Source organism: Pleuronectes platessa, chromosome 17 (genome assembly GCF_947347685.1).
Source record: "Pleuronectes platessa chromosome 17, fPlePla1.1, whole genome shotgun sequence".
NCBI classification, from domain to species: Eukaryota; Metazoa; Chordata; class Actinopteri; order Pleuronectiformes; family Pleuronectidae; genus Pleuronectes; species Pleuronectes platessa.
In genome coordinates this window covers 18,211,717-18,230,032 of record NC_070642.1, presented here as the reverse complement: position 1 = coordinate 18,230,032, position 18,316 = coordinate 18,211,717, and the positions used below count along the sequence as shown (strand labels likewise).

General features: G+C 42.0%; 1 protein-coding gene across 6 annotated transcripts; it reads left to right on the top strand.

Annotated features, from left to right (window-relative positions):
• The first annotated feature begins 1,815 nt into the window (after positions 1-1,815).
• Positions 1,816-18,106, top strand: pum2 (pumilio RNA-binding family member 2). Of its 6 annotated transcripts, none has more exons than XM_053444666.1 (23): positions 1,817-2,020; positions 3,581-3,944; positions 5,527-5,595; positions 6,291-6,396; positions 6,516-6,703; positions 6,785-6,957; positions 7,148-7,490; positions 7,583-7,676; positions 7,810-7,908; positions 8,047-8,192; positions 8,982-9,102; positions 9,381-9,521; positions 9,891-10,244; positions 10,334-10,558; positions 10,740-11,007; positions 11,097-11,226; positions 11,344-11,472; positions 11,624-11,761; positions 11,964-12,089; positions 12,369-12,440; positions 13,309-13,430; positions 14,541-14,733; positions 15,601-18,106. In XM_053444666.1, exons 2-23 carry the CDS (start codon positions 3,594-3,596, stop codon positions 15,730-15,732), a joined length of 3,720 nt encoding a protein of 1,239 aa, XP_053300641.1. In that variant the 5' UTR covers positions 1,817-2,020; positions 3,581-3,593; the 3' UTR covers positions 15,733-18,106. The 6 variants fall into 6 exon arrangements, with proteins under 6 accessions (XP_053300645.1, XP_053300641.1, XP_053300644.1 ...); XM_053444668.1 differs by having other exon boundaries at positions 1,818-2,020; positions 9,939-10,244; positions 11,344-11,478; XM_053444665.1 differs by having other exon boundaries at positions 1,818-2,020; positions 9,894-10,244; positions 11,344-11,478.
• The last annotated feature ends 210 nt before the right edge of the window (positions 18,107-18,316 follow it).

Genomic DNA, 18,316 nt, shown 5'->3' with positions numbered 1-18,316 from the left:
AGTCAACGTTGTCCCTGTAATTAAACTGGCCGGTGTCCAATACACATCCGTTCAGATACCACGCGGCAGCAATGAGAGTGAGCATCAAACATTTGTGATCCGGTGCTGATTTGTATTATTTTTAAATTAAAGATTAACAAGCAGATGAAATACACATTTAATTTAAAAAGTGCGTTAGACTCACATGTATTCTACCAAACAAAAAAAAAGGACGTTGGGGGAGGAGAGACAGCTAACCGTGGCAGTGGCAGCTCGCAGAGGCACTTCCGGTGGCAACAGAAACAGCCACAGATTTTTAAAGGCAGCTGTCAGTTGCCACAGCTGCCACCTTGTCTGAGGGCAACCACCTCTGTTTGTGACTTATTCCCTGAGATGTATATGTTATATATGTTTATCAGCGTGTTACTGTTCTGAGCACAAAGAATAATTTATTACATGTCATTTGGCAGACGCTTTTGTCCAAAGCGACTTACACTCAACATCTATGAGGTGCAATTGTTTTTAGCGGTGCCGTATCTTGCCAAGGACACTTTGGCATGCAGATGGGGAAGAGTGGGGATTGAACTGCCAACCTTCTTGTTGGAGAACGACCACTCTACCCCCTAGGCCACACCGCCCCAATTTATCTGTATTTATCCACTTTGATGCTCATTTATATCTGATTTCTTTGTCATATTTGTACCGATTCTGCTTAAATGCTGTCAGTGGTCAGTGCTTTGCCTAAATTTTGTGTCATTGAACTGCAATTTGAAATCACACTGCTGCCGGGCTGCATTGGGATGGTACTCACCTGCTACAGCAGCTCCCACCTTTGTTTGGAGGCATCTGCCTGTGTTGTCCTACTGTGTGAGAGGAACTACCGCCGTTTGTGACTTATTCTGGGAGATTTGGACTAGTGAGTGAACGTTTACTTAGTTGTTATTGTTCCGGGGCATGGATGGTTGAGACTCTGCATACAGCTATGGTAGTGTCATCCCTTCAATCAGTTTTATTCTTTTCTACTTTCTGTGCTTGTATGATACTGTATTTTATTATATGAATTACCAAATAAATGATTTCTCTAATAAATATCCAGTTATATTGGTTTTCATCTGAAAAAAAATGTTTAAGGGGTAAAGTTAAACTATAATTAGATTTATTAAGCATTTCATGGATCCATGCCATGTTAATTCTTCTATTTATGTCTACTGGTCATTTATAAGATGTGCCTCTGCCACACGTCAGACTCCTAACAGCAGCCAAGAAAAAATACATTTTCTCAAGTATCGTGTCTTCCTATTGTTTTATTATTGTATATTTTGAACTGCGTTTAAAAATTATATTATATTTGGATATATCGAGGCTATGTTACATGTTCTGCTGTTAAAAAACTTTTGAGGACATCAGTATTACTTTGCACTGTAACAATGTGACAAGTGGACACTTCACTGCATTACCATCTGTACATTCCTGTATTTCCATATGTATCTTTATGTAGCCTAATGTGCATATCTATATCTAAGTCAATAGCTGTTTTTTTTAAGCAGATATGCAAATCTGATTTGTCCAACACTAATAAACTTCCATAAACCATATATCTCATTGAATAAATCACAAGCAGTGTGGAAACAAAGGAAGCTGTATTTAAACAGTGTAGCATCAAAGGTAGCTGTCTTTTAATTGTGTGGGATTTTAACGCAGCAATACTTAAACCGTAAATAGTGTTACATTTTTGTGTATATTGTGTTATATTTTAAGCCAGCTTCCTTTCCACATCAGTTGCAGTTTCTGTTAACACCGGAAGTGCCTCTACGAGCTACCGCTGCCACGATTTGAGCCTGCCCTTACTAGAGAGGAGGTTCATTTTACGCACGTCTACGCAGTTCACGCTATTTACAGGGAGGGGGCACTAGCGTAGGCAAACTCTTAGCTCTGACTAGCAGCCTTTGCTAAATCAACGCCTTCTCCCAGGAAACAAAACAATATAGACTCGGCTTGACGGCGTGCCACGAGCAGAGACCGTCTCTAGACACGACAACGCGTGAGTATCTCCTCTGTGTTCCTCCGCGTCGGGAGCAAACGGGTTTAATTTGGAAAAAGAACGAGTGATCCACAGGCGACTGCGGTGCTGTGAGCGTTTCCCCTTTTGTTAAGCGGTTAAGGCCCCTCTGTTTGGAACTTGAAGGGGGGCCATGTTGTTTAGCCTCCCGAGTGTTTGCTTAATGTTTTAGCTCACACAACACCGACCGGGCAATTAGCGCCCGCTAGCCCACCTCACGTTAGCCGTGTCGGCTTTGTTGGCTCGCTGCAAAAAGCCCCGTCGGTCCTTCCAGTCGAGAGAGGAGCTCGTCCGCCGCCCGACCCACGAGCTCACGAGTTCATTGTAAGAAAATGGGGGAATTTTGCGAATTTAACTCTGATGTGTGGCAATAATAAACAGCAGGCCCGTTGCGGTTAGCATTAGCTGGTTAGCTAAGGATGTTGCTAATGCTCACCACTGTCTTGTAGCATTCGCCTACACTCAAACATGTCCGATTGCTTTAGGTGTAAATAAGTTAATTGTCACAAAGAGTGAAAGACGGTAAAAGCACAAAGTATTGACGGTAAACAATTTTAAACCATCATGGCGGAAAACCCCCCAATTAAAACCGCCGAGTTAGCTCGCTTATTACAAGCGGTCCTGCTGGCTAGGCTAGATTAGCTAGCGTGCTAGCCAGAGGCTCGCACCCCGGTTTTCAACAGCGAGCGGTTGTTAGCATCTGATGTAACGTTGCAACTGTTTTAATTATTTTAAAAGATAACAAATGTTGTTATTGTGGCAAAACGATATCCGACGATTGCCCGCGACTCCCCGTTTTGTCATTATAACGTTACATTGGTGGTAGCGTTAGCTTTATGGTCACTCGCTAACACCAGGCTCACGACGATACCTAGCTTCCTTTCTTGTTAAATCAAGACCTCGTCTGACAGTCACTTGTTTTGTTATTGGTTTGCTCCCCCATAAAACAAACGATAAATGAGACTTCGTGTCCGGGGTAAATGTTGCGTCTCTGAGCAGGTGATGAAACCCGATATTTAAGTTATCTACTGTCGTGATCGCACGAAATTAGTAAAACAGCAATTAGTCGTGTCCCAACATACGAAATTAATTGTATTTAAGTCTTCTGTGGAGGCATCCCTTTTCGGGGGGTTATTTGAAAAAGTTTGTTTGTTCAATTGTTCTCAGAACAGTGAGATGTCAAGGCAACCTGTTCTGAGTTCACAACTTGAACCAGGTACAATAACTGACTTGTTATATTGGGTGTTACATTAATTACAGACACCAACTTAAATCCTCTATCAGTTATTTGTCAATTGCTCTCCCTGGTACACGATGTCTATATATTAGAATGCAGGACAAGTTAATGGATATTGCCCCTCAACGGGATGAATTGTCATGTTGACGTAACATCCAAGTTTATATATAGATCCTTTGTTAGATGGAAATGATATTGTGATTATTATTGAAATTCGTATATTGCCCTGCTGTACTCTAAACGTAATAAAGGTCAGTTTGAATTTCAACTGGAATTTATTAACCCAAGTGTCACGTTTTGTTTAGGCTTTTCCGTGGAATGAGCATTCCATGCAGCATCCTAGGTATGAATGACGTGGCCTGGCAGGAGACAAGAGGTGGGATGCTGCATGCAAATGGTGCTCCTGAGACTGGAGGTATAAGAGTTCACGTTGGAGGACCGCTAACATCAGTTGTAGGAGCTGGACAGGCTCCTGGAGGCACTCATCTACAAGGCATGGACCGAGTAGCCAACCCCACCCCGGGTACCCCGCAGCCTATGCTGAGTGGACGATCTCAGGATGACGCCACAGTGGGATACTTCTTTCAGAGGCAGCCCGGAGAGCAGCTCGGCGGTTGCCCTCCCAGTAAACACCGTTGGCCCACTGGAGATGCCAATCATATTGACCAGGTAAAAAGCCTTTGATAGGAAGACTTCTCATCATTTTTTTCAGACTTAAATATAAATAACTTTTTGTATAATTTGCTGCCACTTAATTACCAGTTATTCTAGGTTTGTTATATTCAAGTTGGAGCACATTAAAAATGTCCTTGGCTTTTGCCTGTGGAGCTTAATGCAGTGAAGTGCACCATTCAAAGGGCGAAAAGTTGACTACAGACAGGACAGCTAACTTGTTTGTCACAAGCTGTGGTGAGACAGCTCTGTATTTAAAAAATAAACAAAAACAAAGCCTTATCATTTACAGTGTGCAAAACATGTGAGACCAGGGCCGTGGTCACTTCTACTACACAGCAGGGGTGGGATCGGTAGTGCTAAAACTGGCCTAAATGTTGTAATATCCTATTCTTTGTTTGTAGTTTCCCTCCTGAATTAGACGGGATCTTCTTACTCGTACCTGTTGCAGCACATCATTAAAACAAAAGTTGCAGAATTCTCAACCATAGGAGAGAATCAGAATAGAACCTGTTAAAAGAACCATCTTTTTTTCTGAAACTCTACGTTTCCCTTTTTTAATTCGGGGCCAAACAATCACATGTTCATTCATTACAACCTATTCCTTGTGAATTGAGTGAGTACTTGAGTATCTACAATCTCTTAATATAGTATTTTTATAGCCTTCATGTTGTAATTGTAATGAGCGTGTTCATGTCTGCTTTAGTGAGTCTTTTAAAGTTGATCAGTTGATAAATGTTTGGTTAGTCCTGTTTAACCTGCTGGTGTTACATGTTCTTCAGCCACAGAGCAAATACATTAATGAGTAGAACAAGTTATGGTTAGGATTTATACTTTTACAACTGTCACAGATGAGTTCAGACAGACGGAATATATGAGAAATGTTAACAGTCAGAGAAAATATATTTATCGACTGGCCACAGTAACCCAGTCAGCTGACTAGTGCCCACAATAACCGAGCGCTCTGCAGATTTCCAACCCAACAACAATTTTGGAAAACATCCAAATACTGTTGCGTTGTCAGATGGTTATGAGAGGATGAGAAAGTTGCAGTTCAAATCCATTCACTACAAGTCTCGCTTCCCAGTGTTGTTGTATGGCAATAATTTGACCACTCACAGAAATGTTGAGGATTATGTCTGGACATAACGCTCACTTCTTCAGTGACAGTATGTGCTTTTTCAGGCTACTGTCTCGGTACAGTTTGATTTAACATTAATTATGTACTTACATTGACTTAATTCTCTCAGTAGCCTTAAACACAGTAAAAGTTCAGTACTCAAATATTGTGGCTTTTTTTCTTTGTGGGGGGGCTTTATATTGAATTGGATTCAGGGCCCCTTGAAATGTTTTGGCCTTTATTACTTAACTAAAAGAAAATGTGTGAAGTAAAAGACATTTGGTTCTTCGCTTCAATGTGAAGAAGGAATTGAAGTCTTTGTACAGCTTCTTATTCATGGTCTTTCATCTGGTGCTTTAAGTTTTCTTTTTAACGATGTAATTTTTATTTAGATGGTATTTAATAAAAATTGCTCTGTAACATTTTACATTTTTTAAAACCAGTTTCTTCTTTTTGTAGACCCGTCCTTTGGATGAAATGAACTACGACTTTCAAGCCCTTGCATTGGAGTCGAGGGGCATGGGAGAGGTAAGGAGGTTTTGGCCTGAACATTAATCTTTTTCTCTTATGGTGCAGCAATAAACAAAAATTGTTTATGTGAAACACCCGGTCTTGGCTTGAATCTGTCTCTAGAACATCTGTAGTTTGCTGCTTAGTAGAGAATAGAGTAAGCACCAACAGAGCAGTTATTGTGATTAATGGAAGAGTGGATGACAATGGGGACAGCTGCTCAGACACAAATCAACTTACACTTTGACAGTGTCCTGTGAAATTATGATAGTGAAGCATAAAGCAGTATTTCCCATTTCAGCATATAGGGACAGTGAAGAAGTCGTTTATAATCCAGAGGTAAATGTATCTACACCTCAGCAGTTATACACTTAGCTTGGAGAACTAATGTGAATTGCAGGACACGTTAATGATTAAGACTTTGAATTCACCTTGAAGCTGTCTGAGGGTGGCTTTGAGCTGGTTTAGAAGCTCCTGTGTTTCCACAGCGTTGGGCAGCATTCACTACATTTGTACCCCAAGTGCAGAATTGGCCTAAAGAATAGCAAACTGGAATTTCTCCACAGTCTCCAAGTATACAGGCATAAGTCTCCATACTCAAAGACAGGAATTGGTGGAGTGAGCTCACCAAGACTACAGTTAAAAAAAAAAAAATTGCTTCACATTTATATATCCTACAGATAATTAGAAAATGTGTACACTTTTATTTTCAGCTCTTGCCTGCAAAAAAGCTTTGGGATTCTGATGAGATGGCCAAAGATGGAAGGAAAGGGATGCTCCTTGGGGAGGAGTGGAGGGACACTGCCTGGGGATCATCTCGTGAGTGGCTCTTCACCTTGATTTTTATGGTTGTTTTTGTCTGACTGGGCTTTTATCAACTTTTACCTTTTATTTTTCCATACTCAACGTTAGATATTTAATCACTACTTTTCATTCAGATCATTCAGTGTCCCAGCCAATCATGGTACAGCGGCGACCAGGCCAGAGTTTCCATGGCAATGGCGATGCCAATTCTGTGCTTTCACCTCGCTCAGAAGGTGGAGGCCTGGGTGTGAGCATGGTGGAGTACGTCCTGAGCTCCTCTCCTGGCGACAAGATGGATGGTCGCTACAGGAACGGTGGCTATGTAAGTTCAATTCTCTTACTTATTTCTAACGTTAATCTCTAGTGTTGCATATAGTCTTATCTAATAACTGTGTGAATACAGGGTGGAGCCGACACTGACCAAGATGGGAGAGAGAAGAGTGATGCTCAAGAGAAAATCTCCCCATTTGAAGAGGACAAGAGCCCAGAGATGAAGGTGGGAGAGGAGATTGATCCGGCGAAAGCAAATGGAAGAGGCCTATTAAACGGCATGGACAGAGACTGCAAAGACTTCAAGTAGGTTTCCCCTTCTACCGTAACACATGTAACATGTCTGTATTTAATTTTAATTTATATTTTAAACTGAAAGGCCCGTACCAGAAATGATTTTGTTCGGATGCATCAACCCTACTCGACATGCCACTTGGGGCAAACTTTAATACTCATCTAGCAAATATGCTGACGTTTAATGTATTTGCTTTCCCAGTCCAACACCTGGAAGCCGCCAAGCTTCCCCCACGGAGGCTGTGGAGAGGATGGGCCCAATTCAGACAGGTTTAGAGATGATGGTACAACACCACCCCCATGCTCTCCAACAACAGAACCCCATTCAAAACAAGCCTGCTGAGGATTTCCAGAACCAGGAGCAACAGAACATGGGAGGTATGGAGCAGCAGCAGCAGCAACAGCAGCAGCAACAGCAGCAACAGCAGCAGCAACAACAACAAGCTAGCGTGGAGTCCCTTCAGTTTGACTACGCTGGGAACCAGATTCAGGTGGACTCCTCAGGGACTCCAGTAGGATTGTTTGACTATGCTCAGCAGCAGCAGGTCTGTTGAGAAACACAAAACAGCTATTTAGAGCTCTAACTGTAAGTTTGCTCAACAGACTGATGCTTTTTTTATGCTATTTTTTTCCTTAGTTGTTCCAGAGAACTAATCAGCTGACTGTTCAACAACTCACTGCAGCTCAGCAACAGCAATATGCCCTGGCTGCAGCCCAGCAGCAGCATCTTGGTAAGTCGCGCTGTTTGTCTCATTCAGTGTTAAGTCCAGGGTGTCATGTAATACAATTAGAATAATTTAAGTCTCAGGATGTCTAGATTTAATATGGAAATATTAATCACATTGCTGTTTTCATATTACCCAGCTGGCCTTGCTCCTGCATACCCATACATCATTAATGCTGGCCCCCCTGGAACCGATCCCTACACTGCAGCCGGGCTGGCGGCCGCAGCCTCACTTGCAGGTGATCACACAGCACATTTTCTGATCATGTGATCTTCTCAGTTTAATCTTTTGTGGAGATGCAGGTGTGTTTTTGATGCCGCTTCTGTTTTCATCAGTAGTATAAGATGTATATGTAACATCAGAATGCTTTCCTCAGGGCCCACAGTGGTTCCACCACAGTACTACGGTGTTCCATGGGGTGTCTACCCTGCTAATCTTTTCCAGCAACAGGCTGCAGCCAATGCCAATCATTCAGCTAATCAGCAAGCCTCCAATCAGGGACCAGGGCCAGGCCAACAACAGGTAGGAATTGTGTGTATATAAGTGTATATATATATATATATATATATATATTACATTTTATAGTTCAGAAATGTAAAAAAATTCTAATAATGGTGATACATTTTCTATGGGATAAAAGGATAACTTAAACTAGAAGACCAGAATGTCCGACAGAGGGGTTCCCTCTGTCTGCTGGCCGGTCAGGTCACAATCTGGATAAATGAAACGCTCATGAAACTGTTTCAAAGTTTGTAGGGACATAGTTTTGCGCATCCACAGCTGGATGCATGCAGCCGAACTGGATGAGTTTCAAGGACATGTGCATTTGGATAAAGTTGATGTTCTTTAGCAGAGTTTTGTCACCAACAAGACCACGCTCTGACCGAGACAATGTTATGCAGGCAAGTCTTGTGGTGAATGAGCCAATCGCTAAAAGGCTGAAACATCATTCAAATGGAGAATTCGTAAAGGAGTTGCCTTTTTGCGGAGTGTCAGCTTGTCTCAAAGAACCATAGCAGAGCTGGTTACTGATATAGCACAATATAATGAGAAAGCCCCTGAAGGACTCTGCATTTGCTATAAATTGCTGTTTTTGCAATTCTGGATTTCACAACCAAAGGTGAGAATTTGTTTAGACGTGCTGTTAAAACTAAAATCAGCTGCGAGTAGCTTTATCATCAGAGTAGGGTAAGGAATCTCTAGGCACATCACGAGTTGTCGGGGGCTTTATTCGGACAATACTCTTGACAGCTTTTAATGAAGAGCTTCAGCCATCTGTAGTTTGAACAACATTATTGCCTTTTCCCTCAGGTAATGCGCACAGGGAACAACCAGCGACCTCTTACGCCCGGGCAAGGCCAGCAAAGTCAGCAAGAGTCTCTAGCTGCAGCCGCTGCCGCAAACCCTGCGCTGGCATACACAGGAATGTCTGGTTAGTAGACCACTGCACCCTAGTACTTAGCCAAAGGTGCTATCAACCAAACAGTTATCTTCACAATTAACACTTGTGTGTATTTTTTTTTTTTTAAACAACTCTTAAAACAATTATTCTACATTGAGAGAGCACTCTTTAAATATATACTCTTCGCTTGTAGATCTATTTTAGTTTATCGTTGTTCAACCACCATTAATCACACATTAGAGAGTGTTCTTTCTCCAATTCCTCGATAACCAGTAATTGTTATCTTTTTGTGTTAATTTCCTCATCAGGTTATCAGGTGCTGGCTCCTGCTGCTTACTATGACCAGACTGGAACTCTGGTGATGGGCCCCGGTGCCCGCGCTGGTCTGGGTGGCCCAATGCGTCTTGTCCAGACCCCTCTACTCATTAATCCTGCTGCTGCTCAGGCTGGTGCGCACTATTCCATCTAACATGATAATTTTTAATATGTGGATACACGGCTCTGGATGAGTCTAAACTCATTGGCTCTCATTTTAAAAGCCCCTGTTATTTTGTGATTTAAATTCTGCCAATGTGAATATTAATGCATCAGGGTTAGACAAGACTTTGTTTGTTACTGGCTATCATTCTGAGGACTGTGCCGCTTGAATAGTATCAATGTGACTTTCTAGTCCTTTTTAAACTAAATGTCACTGGTATAATTATATCGTATGAAAGCCACACAGCCTCTCCTCCCTCATACTTAATTATTACCAGTCTCAACTATTCTGAGAGTGTCTCTCCTTAAACCCTCAAAACTGACCTCCCCCCTCCTGTCAGCAGCGGCGGTGTCTGCATCTGGCGCTGGAAACATGTCTGGTCCTCCAGGTAACGGGCTTTACCGCTCCATGCCTCAACAACAACAGCAGCAGCAGCAGCAACAACAACAACAACAACAGCAGCAGCAGCAGCAGCAACAACAACAACAGCAGCAGCAGGCTCCCCCGCCCAGCAGCGGCCTGCCCTCCAGCTCATTCTACGGCTCTGGATCAGTCCCCAACAGTTCTCAAAGCAGCTCCCTTTTCTCACACACCTCAGCTGGTCCACCACCGAACTCCTCCCTGGGCTTCAGCAACACTGGCGGCTCTCTTGGCGTGGGCCTAGGCTCAGCTCTTGGAGCCTTCGGCTCATCTGGTCAGTGACTCGGCCACAAGTTAATTTGATTAGAAACATTTAATTCATCTTTTTATTCTTACACTTGCACACGTTTCTTTTTCTTATAGTGTCCAGCCCTACCAGTGGCAGTGTAACTCGCAGGGACTCCCTGTTGGCAAGCTCTGACCTGTACAAACGCGGTGGCAGCAGTTTAACTCCCATTGGCCAGCCGTTTTACAACAGCCTTGGTTACTCCTCACCAAGCCCCATTGGCCTTACACCGGGTCACTCCCCACTCACTCCTCCACCTTCTTTGCCCTCCTCTCATGGATCCTCTTCAAGCCTTCACCTCGGTAAGCTTATTTATGATCATTGGAAGTATTTGAATATTGTATTTCTTTTTATGAAGACATTTCACTTCAGTGAATTGAATTAAATTTATGGCCATTTAAGATTCTGTTCCACAAAGCTTTAACCTTTAACTACCAACGTTTCATGATTGTGGTCATTATTGTTGTCATTTTGTCATCCTAGGTGGCCTGACAAATGGCAGCGGGCGCTACATCTCTGCAGCACCTGGAGCTGAGGCAAAGTACCGGAGCGCTGGTAGTACATCCAGTCTGTTCAATTCCAGCAGCCAGCTGTTCCCTCCGTCTCGGCCCCGTTACAGTCGTTCTGATGTCATGCCGTCCGGACGCAGCCGTCTACTGGAAGACTTCAGAAACAACCGCTTCCCCAACCTCCAGCTCCGTGACCTTCCAGGACACATGGTGGAGTTCTCTCAAGACCAACATGGATCCAGGTGGGTCAAATTCTGCTCTATTCAGGGGGAACAAACTAAGTTGCTGTGCCAACATCTGACTAATTTTATATTTAAATTCTTGAATCCAGATTTATCCAACAGAAGCTAGAGAGGGCCACTCCTGCTGAGAGGCAGATGGTGTTTGGAGAGATCCTGCAAGCAGCATACCAGCTGATGACCGATGTCTTTGGGAACTATGTCATTCAAAAGTTTTTTGAGGTTTGGACTGTTAAAGTTCATCCTGGTGTAAATTCATTCTCAACACAATATTAACTAGAACCGTGATTATGTGTTTGGTAGCATGTTAACACTTTACTATGTCTGTATTTCATGCAGTTTGGAAGTGCCGACCAGAAGCTGGCTTTGGCAACACGTATTCGTGGCCATGTACTTCCCCTGGCTTTGCAGATGTATGGTTGTAGAGTTATCCAGAAAGCCCTGGAGTCCATTTCCTCAGAGCAGCAGGTAATTGTAAGTGAGATTTCAATTCTTTTGAGCATAGTTTTTGCTAATATTACCTAGTCTATTCTTAACTGTTCCTCTTTTTAACCTTTGTTTTTTTGGACAGTGACATTTGTTAAAATGTTTTCTTTGTTCCCTAATTTCCTCACTTTAGAGCGACATTGTCCGTGAGCTGGATGGCCACGTGTTGAAGTGTGTGAAGGACCAGAACGGAAACCATGTGGTACAGAAGTGCATTGAGTGTGTGCAACCCCAGGCCCTCCAGTTTATTATCGACGCCTTCCAGGGCCAGGTGAGTTTGTGAAGAGAAGAGGCTCAGCTGTCTATCATTGTCTGTGTTATCTCCTCAAGTAGAAAAATTACATTTAACTGCCAATCGAGCTTACTCAACAAATCTTTGTAGAGGATCATTTCAGTCTTCTCAATTTGAATCGTGAAGATTGTAAAACTTCCCCTTATGGCATAAATATAATATCTGTGACTTCCTCGTACAGGTGTTTGTGTTGTCCACACACCCTTACGGCTGCAGAGTGATCCAAAGGATTTTGGAGCACTGCACCCAGGAGCAGACTCTCCCCATCCTGGAAGAGCTGCATCAGCACTCTGAACAGCTGGGCCAGGTGAGCACATCTGCCTTCAGTCCCCCTCTTGTTATGCTAGATGTGACTGATCATTGTTGAGATGTATGTGGTTGTCATGTGTATTATTGCATGTCTCCTTCGTGTTTGAACATTTCATATATTATTTTATTTTTTTAGCCATGTCATTGTTCCTGTGTTGTTAGTGGTCTGCTAAGTGTAAAGTGTAAGGATGAATGATATTGTACTGTTAGCTGTCATTACATCTGACATGTGATTTATTTAAACATCCACCCTGCCCCCCTCACTTATTCCATCTAGAAATATCAAGGCGTATCATTGGAGATGACACCAAAAACATATTATACAGTGTCCCGCGATGCACTGTTCAAGGTCAGAGCAATTTGCCTCTCTCTCGCGGATGTCCCTGTACTCCCTTCCTCTTTCCCCCCCTTTTTTAATCCTGTCTTTTTTTAACACTTGTAGTTATTTCTCAAACTCTTGTCTTTTAAAGGCCTTCTTCTAACCCTCTGAGCTATCCTTTTCTTGCCTTTCCCCTTCTCTTGCTTAATGCCACAGAGAATTCACAAGGCACATGCTCCTTATTGCATACAGCATTTCCTGATCAATTTGTTTTACTGTTTACCTCCCAAATTTAATTTAAAAGTAGATGATCACACTGAAGTGTTCATACGTGGTGCTCAAAAACACTTGTAATTTGACTCATGCAGTTGAAGGGCTCAAGTTAAATGGAAAAATAAGTTCTCTTTAAAACAGATTGACTGGAAATGGGTTTGAAGGCTAATGCTTTCCAATTAACAGTCACATATACCTGCCCAACAAATTACTCTTATTAAGTATCCATTGGAGAGTGGTGTTATTTGTTGCTTGGTCAGGTGAGTCTTTGCCTCCATCTTGCCGCACTAAAATTACACCCATAACTGTATCACCTGTTTCTGAAGGGGCAAAGATGCTATTGGTTGTGTTGCCTGGTCAGCAACGCACCAAACCAGCAGCATCAGTGTTGTCTGACCTTCCGCAGTGATGACCTAAGGGTATTAAACTACTACAAATGTGGATGTCACTCAGTCGTCGACCTATCATTGTAGTTCTGCATGATTTCTCTCACACCAATCAACACGAATGGTGAAAACTAGTGCATGAGTATCGATCAGAGTAAAGGGTGTTGCCACCGATTGTGACTTTCAAGTGTTAAAATGGCTGTTTACCCTGAGCTCACACACTCCACTGCCTCCTGCAGGATCAGTACGGTAACTACGTCATTCAGCACGTGTTGGAGCACGGACGACCGGAAGATAAGAGCAAGATAGTGGCAGAGGTTCGTGGAAAGGTTCTTGTCCTGAGCCAACACAAATTTGCAAGGTAAGTTTTTGTTATTGTTGTTGCCAGGTGTTTTTAAACGCTCCGGGAGAGATTCAATTTTTACTCCCTGTGGGTGATCTCATCGCTCTCTGACAATACACCATTTTATTCAATGCATTGTCCCAACAAGTATATTCAATTACCAGAGTGGCATGTAACAAACTTAATGTTGTTCCAGGTTTTGACACCTAACACTGTCCTCTGTTACTGTAGTCATTCTGGATTTTAGAAATTCCCTGCTCAAAATTGGTAAACAAACATTCAGTTAGGTTTATTCTGAAATGAGCTGTAGTCAGCTTTCAGCGTTTTACATTGTTCTAATTTGTCCCACAACAGTTTCATAAAGAACAAGACATTTTTTTTTTTCATCACCCTCAATAACAAGAGATCTCTAACTTTAGATGTGTGCAGCGTGCCACTCGCAGTCAGACCTCATAGTTTCAGCTGCAGTTGTGGTGTACAATGAGGTTCTCTCTCTCACGAGAACTTGTCTTTCACTCTTGTGTCTGTGTACCCGTCACTCAGTATCTGCTGCATGGGACAGTGACCTTCATGCGCGTGCACCCCCGTAACCACACTAGATTGATTACATTTTGTGGCAAACACTACTTTTGTTTCTGCACTTACTGAAAGCTGTGTTAACCCATACAGAGGCTGGAAACCTCGATGATGAATATTAACCAAGCAGCTACAGATCAGAATCATGACATTTAGTTGACCACAAACTCACTGCAGGAACCACCTAAAGGAACCTGATACTGACGTGATGTGAGAGTCGGGATAATCTTGTGTGTCATGATGTTCCACAGCCTCGCAGAGAAACTATTTGACCTTTTTGAAAATAGTATTTAGTCCCTGAATTAAATTTGTAGGTTTTCCCACTTGGAAATAAGAGAATGGACTGATAAAATGTCAACTGTTTACGTACCTATACTAAAGTTTCTAAAACATGCTCCTCAGCTGCAAACATTACAAATGATTAAACAATTTATCCCACTAGTACAAACCATTCTATCAGGATTTTCTGACTGTTCATCAGTAAGTCTCCATCAGCTCGATAATGAATTGGTGTGCGTTTGAATCAAGGTTTCTCTCTCTGTCCTTCCTCAGTAATGTCGTTGAGAAGTGTGTGATCCACTCTTCGCGTGCCGAAAGAGCTCTGCTGATCGATGAGGTGTGCTGCCAGAAAGACGGGCCTCACAGCGCCCTCTACACAATGATGAAGGACCAGTATGCCAACTATGTTGTCCAAAGAATGATCGACATGGCAGAACCCGCTCAGCGCAAAATCATCATGCACAAGGTGGGTCAACTGCTTTGGAATAAAGGAACATTTTGTATGAGGAAACTGGTGAAGTGTCTGTTTTCCGGGGGGAGTGATGAAATGAGGTTTGAGCGTCAACTTAAACACTCAAATGTTTAACTGTTCTTATCGTAACAGGTGCAACAAAGCTATTCGGGTGATGTCGATCAATAACGCAACATTTTAAATTCCTCCATACCCGAGAGAAGCCAATTTAATTAAAGTTTTCCATGGGGATAATAAAGGTTTACCCGAGAGTTATCTCTGAGCGTGTAGGCCCTTTTAACGGCATCAGAGAAGTATTGATCACTCTGCAGCTTTCAGACGAGAGTAAAACCGCTTCAGGTTGCACTGACTCATGACTTAGAATCAAGACAGACCAGTTTGAATAATGCATCAGAGTATGTGAAGAGCCATCCAACCTCAAGACACTGCATAGGAAGTCAGAACACGATGAAACGGCTCTGGTTATGTTTCCCAGCAGGAATTATTTTATCTGGCATTGCAGCAGCTGTCGAGTAAACAATATGCACTGTTTCATAAGCTTCATAGTGTTTGCAAATTGGATCGATTTTGTTTTGATGCCTTCTATAATGTTTTGATATGCTATCTATTCTCTTCCTGACTTAGCTTTCTAACACTTGAGTTCCAACCTTTCCAAGCCTGAAGTTTTTACAGTTTTGGAATATATATATATATATATAAAATACCTTATATTTGTGTAAATATGCACATTTCTTTGAACATGGACATGCCATATTTAGCTTTTCTCTCTAGCCTATGTTGGACTAAACTTATTTCAATATGTCTACCTGATCAAACAAGATTAATTGTGAACGCTGACCTGTTACCCCTCGTCCTTTTCAGATCCGGCCTCACATTGCTACTTTGCGCAAATACACCTACGGTAAGCACATTCTGGCCAAGCTGGAAAAGTACTACATGAAGAGTGGATCTGAACTGGGTCCTATCGGCGGTCCTGCGAATGGCCTCATGTAGTCACGTCCACACCCTGGGCCCCCTGAGGAAGAGGACGAGCCCCAAACCCCCTGTTCTGTGAGAGATGCTCCTTAGCCATAGGGCCTTTGACACCCTCTGACATCTCATTTTTTTGGGGGAATTACCAAAAACCATAAAAAGACATGTCAACATCACCTAAGAACGCTGTGACAACTGACCCCTGCCACTCTGCCACCCCTGGTGCAGGTCCCCAGCGTGGCCCCGAGGGTAAACAAAGTAAGCAGGCCGCTTTCGTTTTTTGTTTTTTTCTTCTCTCCTGGGTAAAGCACAAGCCCATTGTTAATGATGTAATTGATGTATTTGAATGATTTTCATATTAACTTGTACATTTAGTTTTTTACCTTGTAAATTCTCTGTAGAAAAAAATAATCTTATTACACATTTGCTGAAATTTACAATTCTTACAATTAACACCAGCAAGTGACTTTATAAGGCTAAACTGAGAGATCCTTTTAAAAACAACAATTCCCTTTTTGTTTTTGTAACATGACTTGCGTCAACTGTTCTGATTAAATCTTGGCAATTTACTATTTGTATATTATCCCATGCACAGTTAAAAGTGTTTTCCCATGCCAAAGCAGATGATGGATTAGTTTAAATAGCACTACATAGTATGGGTGGACGTTCACTCCATCTGAAGGTAAGTACTATGTGTCACGTGCCACAGTCATTAAGGGTCTACGAGACCAGGTTGCGAGCTTGGCTTTGGGGATTGGTGCTTTAGTCTAGGGTAGTGTTATCCAGTGGTGGTGGTGGCTTTTTCTTGCCTCTGTTTCCAGGCTAAGTGGGGAGGGTGGGGGGCGTGGGTGTACCCCAGCAGCTTGTCGTCCGCCTGATGTTTTTTGGTACTAAATAAATATTACAGCCTGACAAATCTGAGCTGCTGCATCCACTGAGCCCCCACTTGAGCCGTCTTACTTTTCCCTCATCCAGGATAAAAGCGACCATTACCCTCCGGAAGCAGAGCAAGAGGTTTGGTTGTACAGCGGGTGTGAAACCTGGTATAATCTTAAACATGAAAACAACCACAGTGGGGAGCTTCTTTCTCTTTCTTTTTGTTCCACGGGAATAGTGGGGTGGGAGCGGGGTATGCGTTGGCATGCTGTGACAGGTTTTAATCCTTGGAATGATTTTTCTTTATCATGTTTTGTGTAACATCTTATCTGTCTTGTAGTTTTTGAGATGAACACTGCCCTAGAAAACAGTATCTTTACATACTGAATAATCATCTCTTGCGTAGTAGTAGTTTAACAATGTATAGCATCTTTATGTATGAGTAAATTGTTGCTTTTGGGCAGGGGGCTTTGCACCGATGATGGGACCCCCACCGCCTGAAGGACAGAGTAGTGAGCTTACATAATGTCGTGAAGTGAAATGAATTAGAACTAGTGGGACAAGTGTAAGAAAGGGATGTTGAAAGATTTTTTTTTTTTTTTTTTAAATGATCCTCCTTTTTGTTTTTTAATTTGTTTCATTTGGTTGGGGATGCAAGTGCATTTTGGTGGAGGCCGGTGGGGCCATCGAAAGCTACACGACTCACCTGTAATGCTCGTAGTGACGGCTTCTTTGCTTCATATGAATAATTGTAGAATACATGTAGTATATGTGCAGTTAATAAGTGTAAGATTATTAGTTTAACTGAAAAAAAAAACGTGTCTAGTTGTGGTGTTTTGACAGGCCTTGCTCTAAATTTGTAGTGATGCTTTTATTTCGTCTGTACAGTTGTACATTTGTAAACGTTTATGCTGTAAATGGGATGTCTTTTACACTTTTTGGGGGGGGGAAAAGGCAAAAAATGTGCATTTTGATGTGTGTATATTCATCACTCCTTCCCCCCTGAATATAATATGTATACAGTTTTATTTGATCAAGTGTAATTTTTAAAAAGGGTTAAAAAACAAATTTATGGCTTCACAATCTGGCATGTTTTTTTTTGTTTTTAATCTGTTATGGGAAAGGCCAGCCTCTATTTGTACCAGAGCTGTAACATCCACTGTTGATAGTCTTTCTGATGTGTGACAGTTTAAATAGGAGAATTAAGAAAAAAACACTCTGTACTAAAACTGAGGCTTTATTTAGTCCTCTCTGCTACCATGGAAACTTCACAGGATATGACAAGAATTATTTTTGTACAGAAGAGTGCTGTATTTTGGAACAGCTACTACCTTGTAAGCAAAAGCAGTGTAAAATATTGTCAATTATATAAATATGAACATATGAGTTTTGTCACACTGTCAAAGTCATGTACATTTTCAGGTGGCCTTATGTACATTTCCAGATGTTAGATGAAGAAAACAAACTCATTTTTGGAAGCAGAATTGTGACTATGTATGATTAAACTGTTCTTCTAACATTTGACTCGCATCGTTGTGGTTTGTCCTCGTGTTTTGGTTTCACATCATATTGATTAAAATCTTACAAATGTACATTTTGGGAATTAAATAATCCAGAATGTGCAGAATAGAGAGGAAATTGTGTCATGGTGTAATTATTGTGGTATAGTTTGAGTTAACTATTAATCTGTCAACCTGTTAAATACTTAATACTGTGTTCCACAAATTTT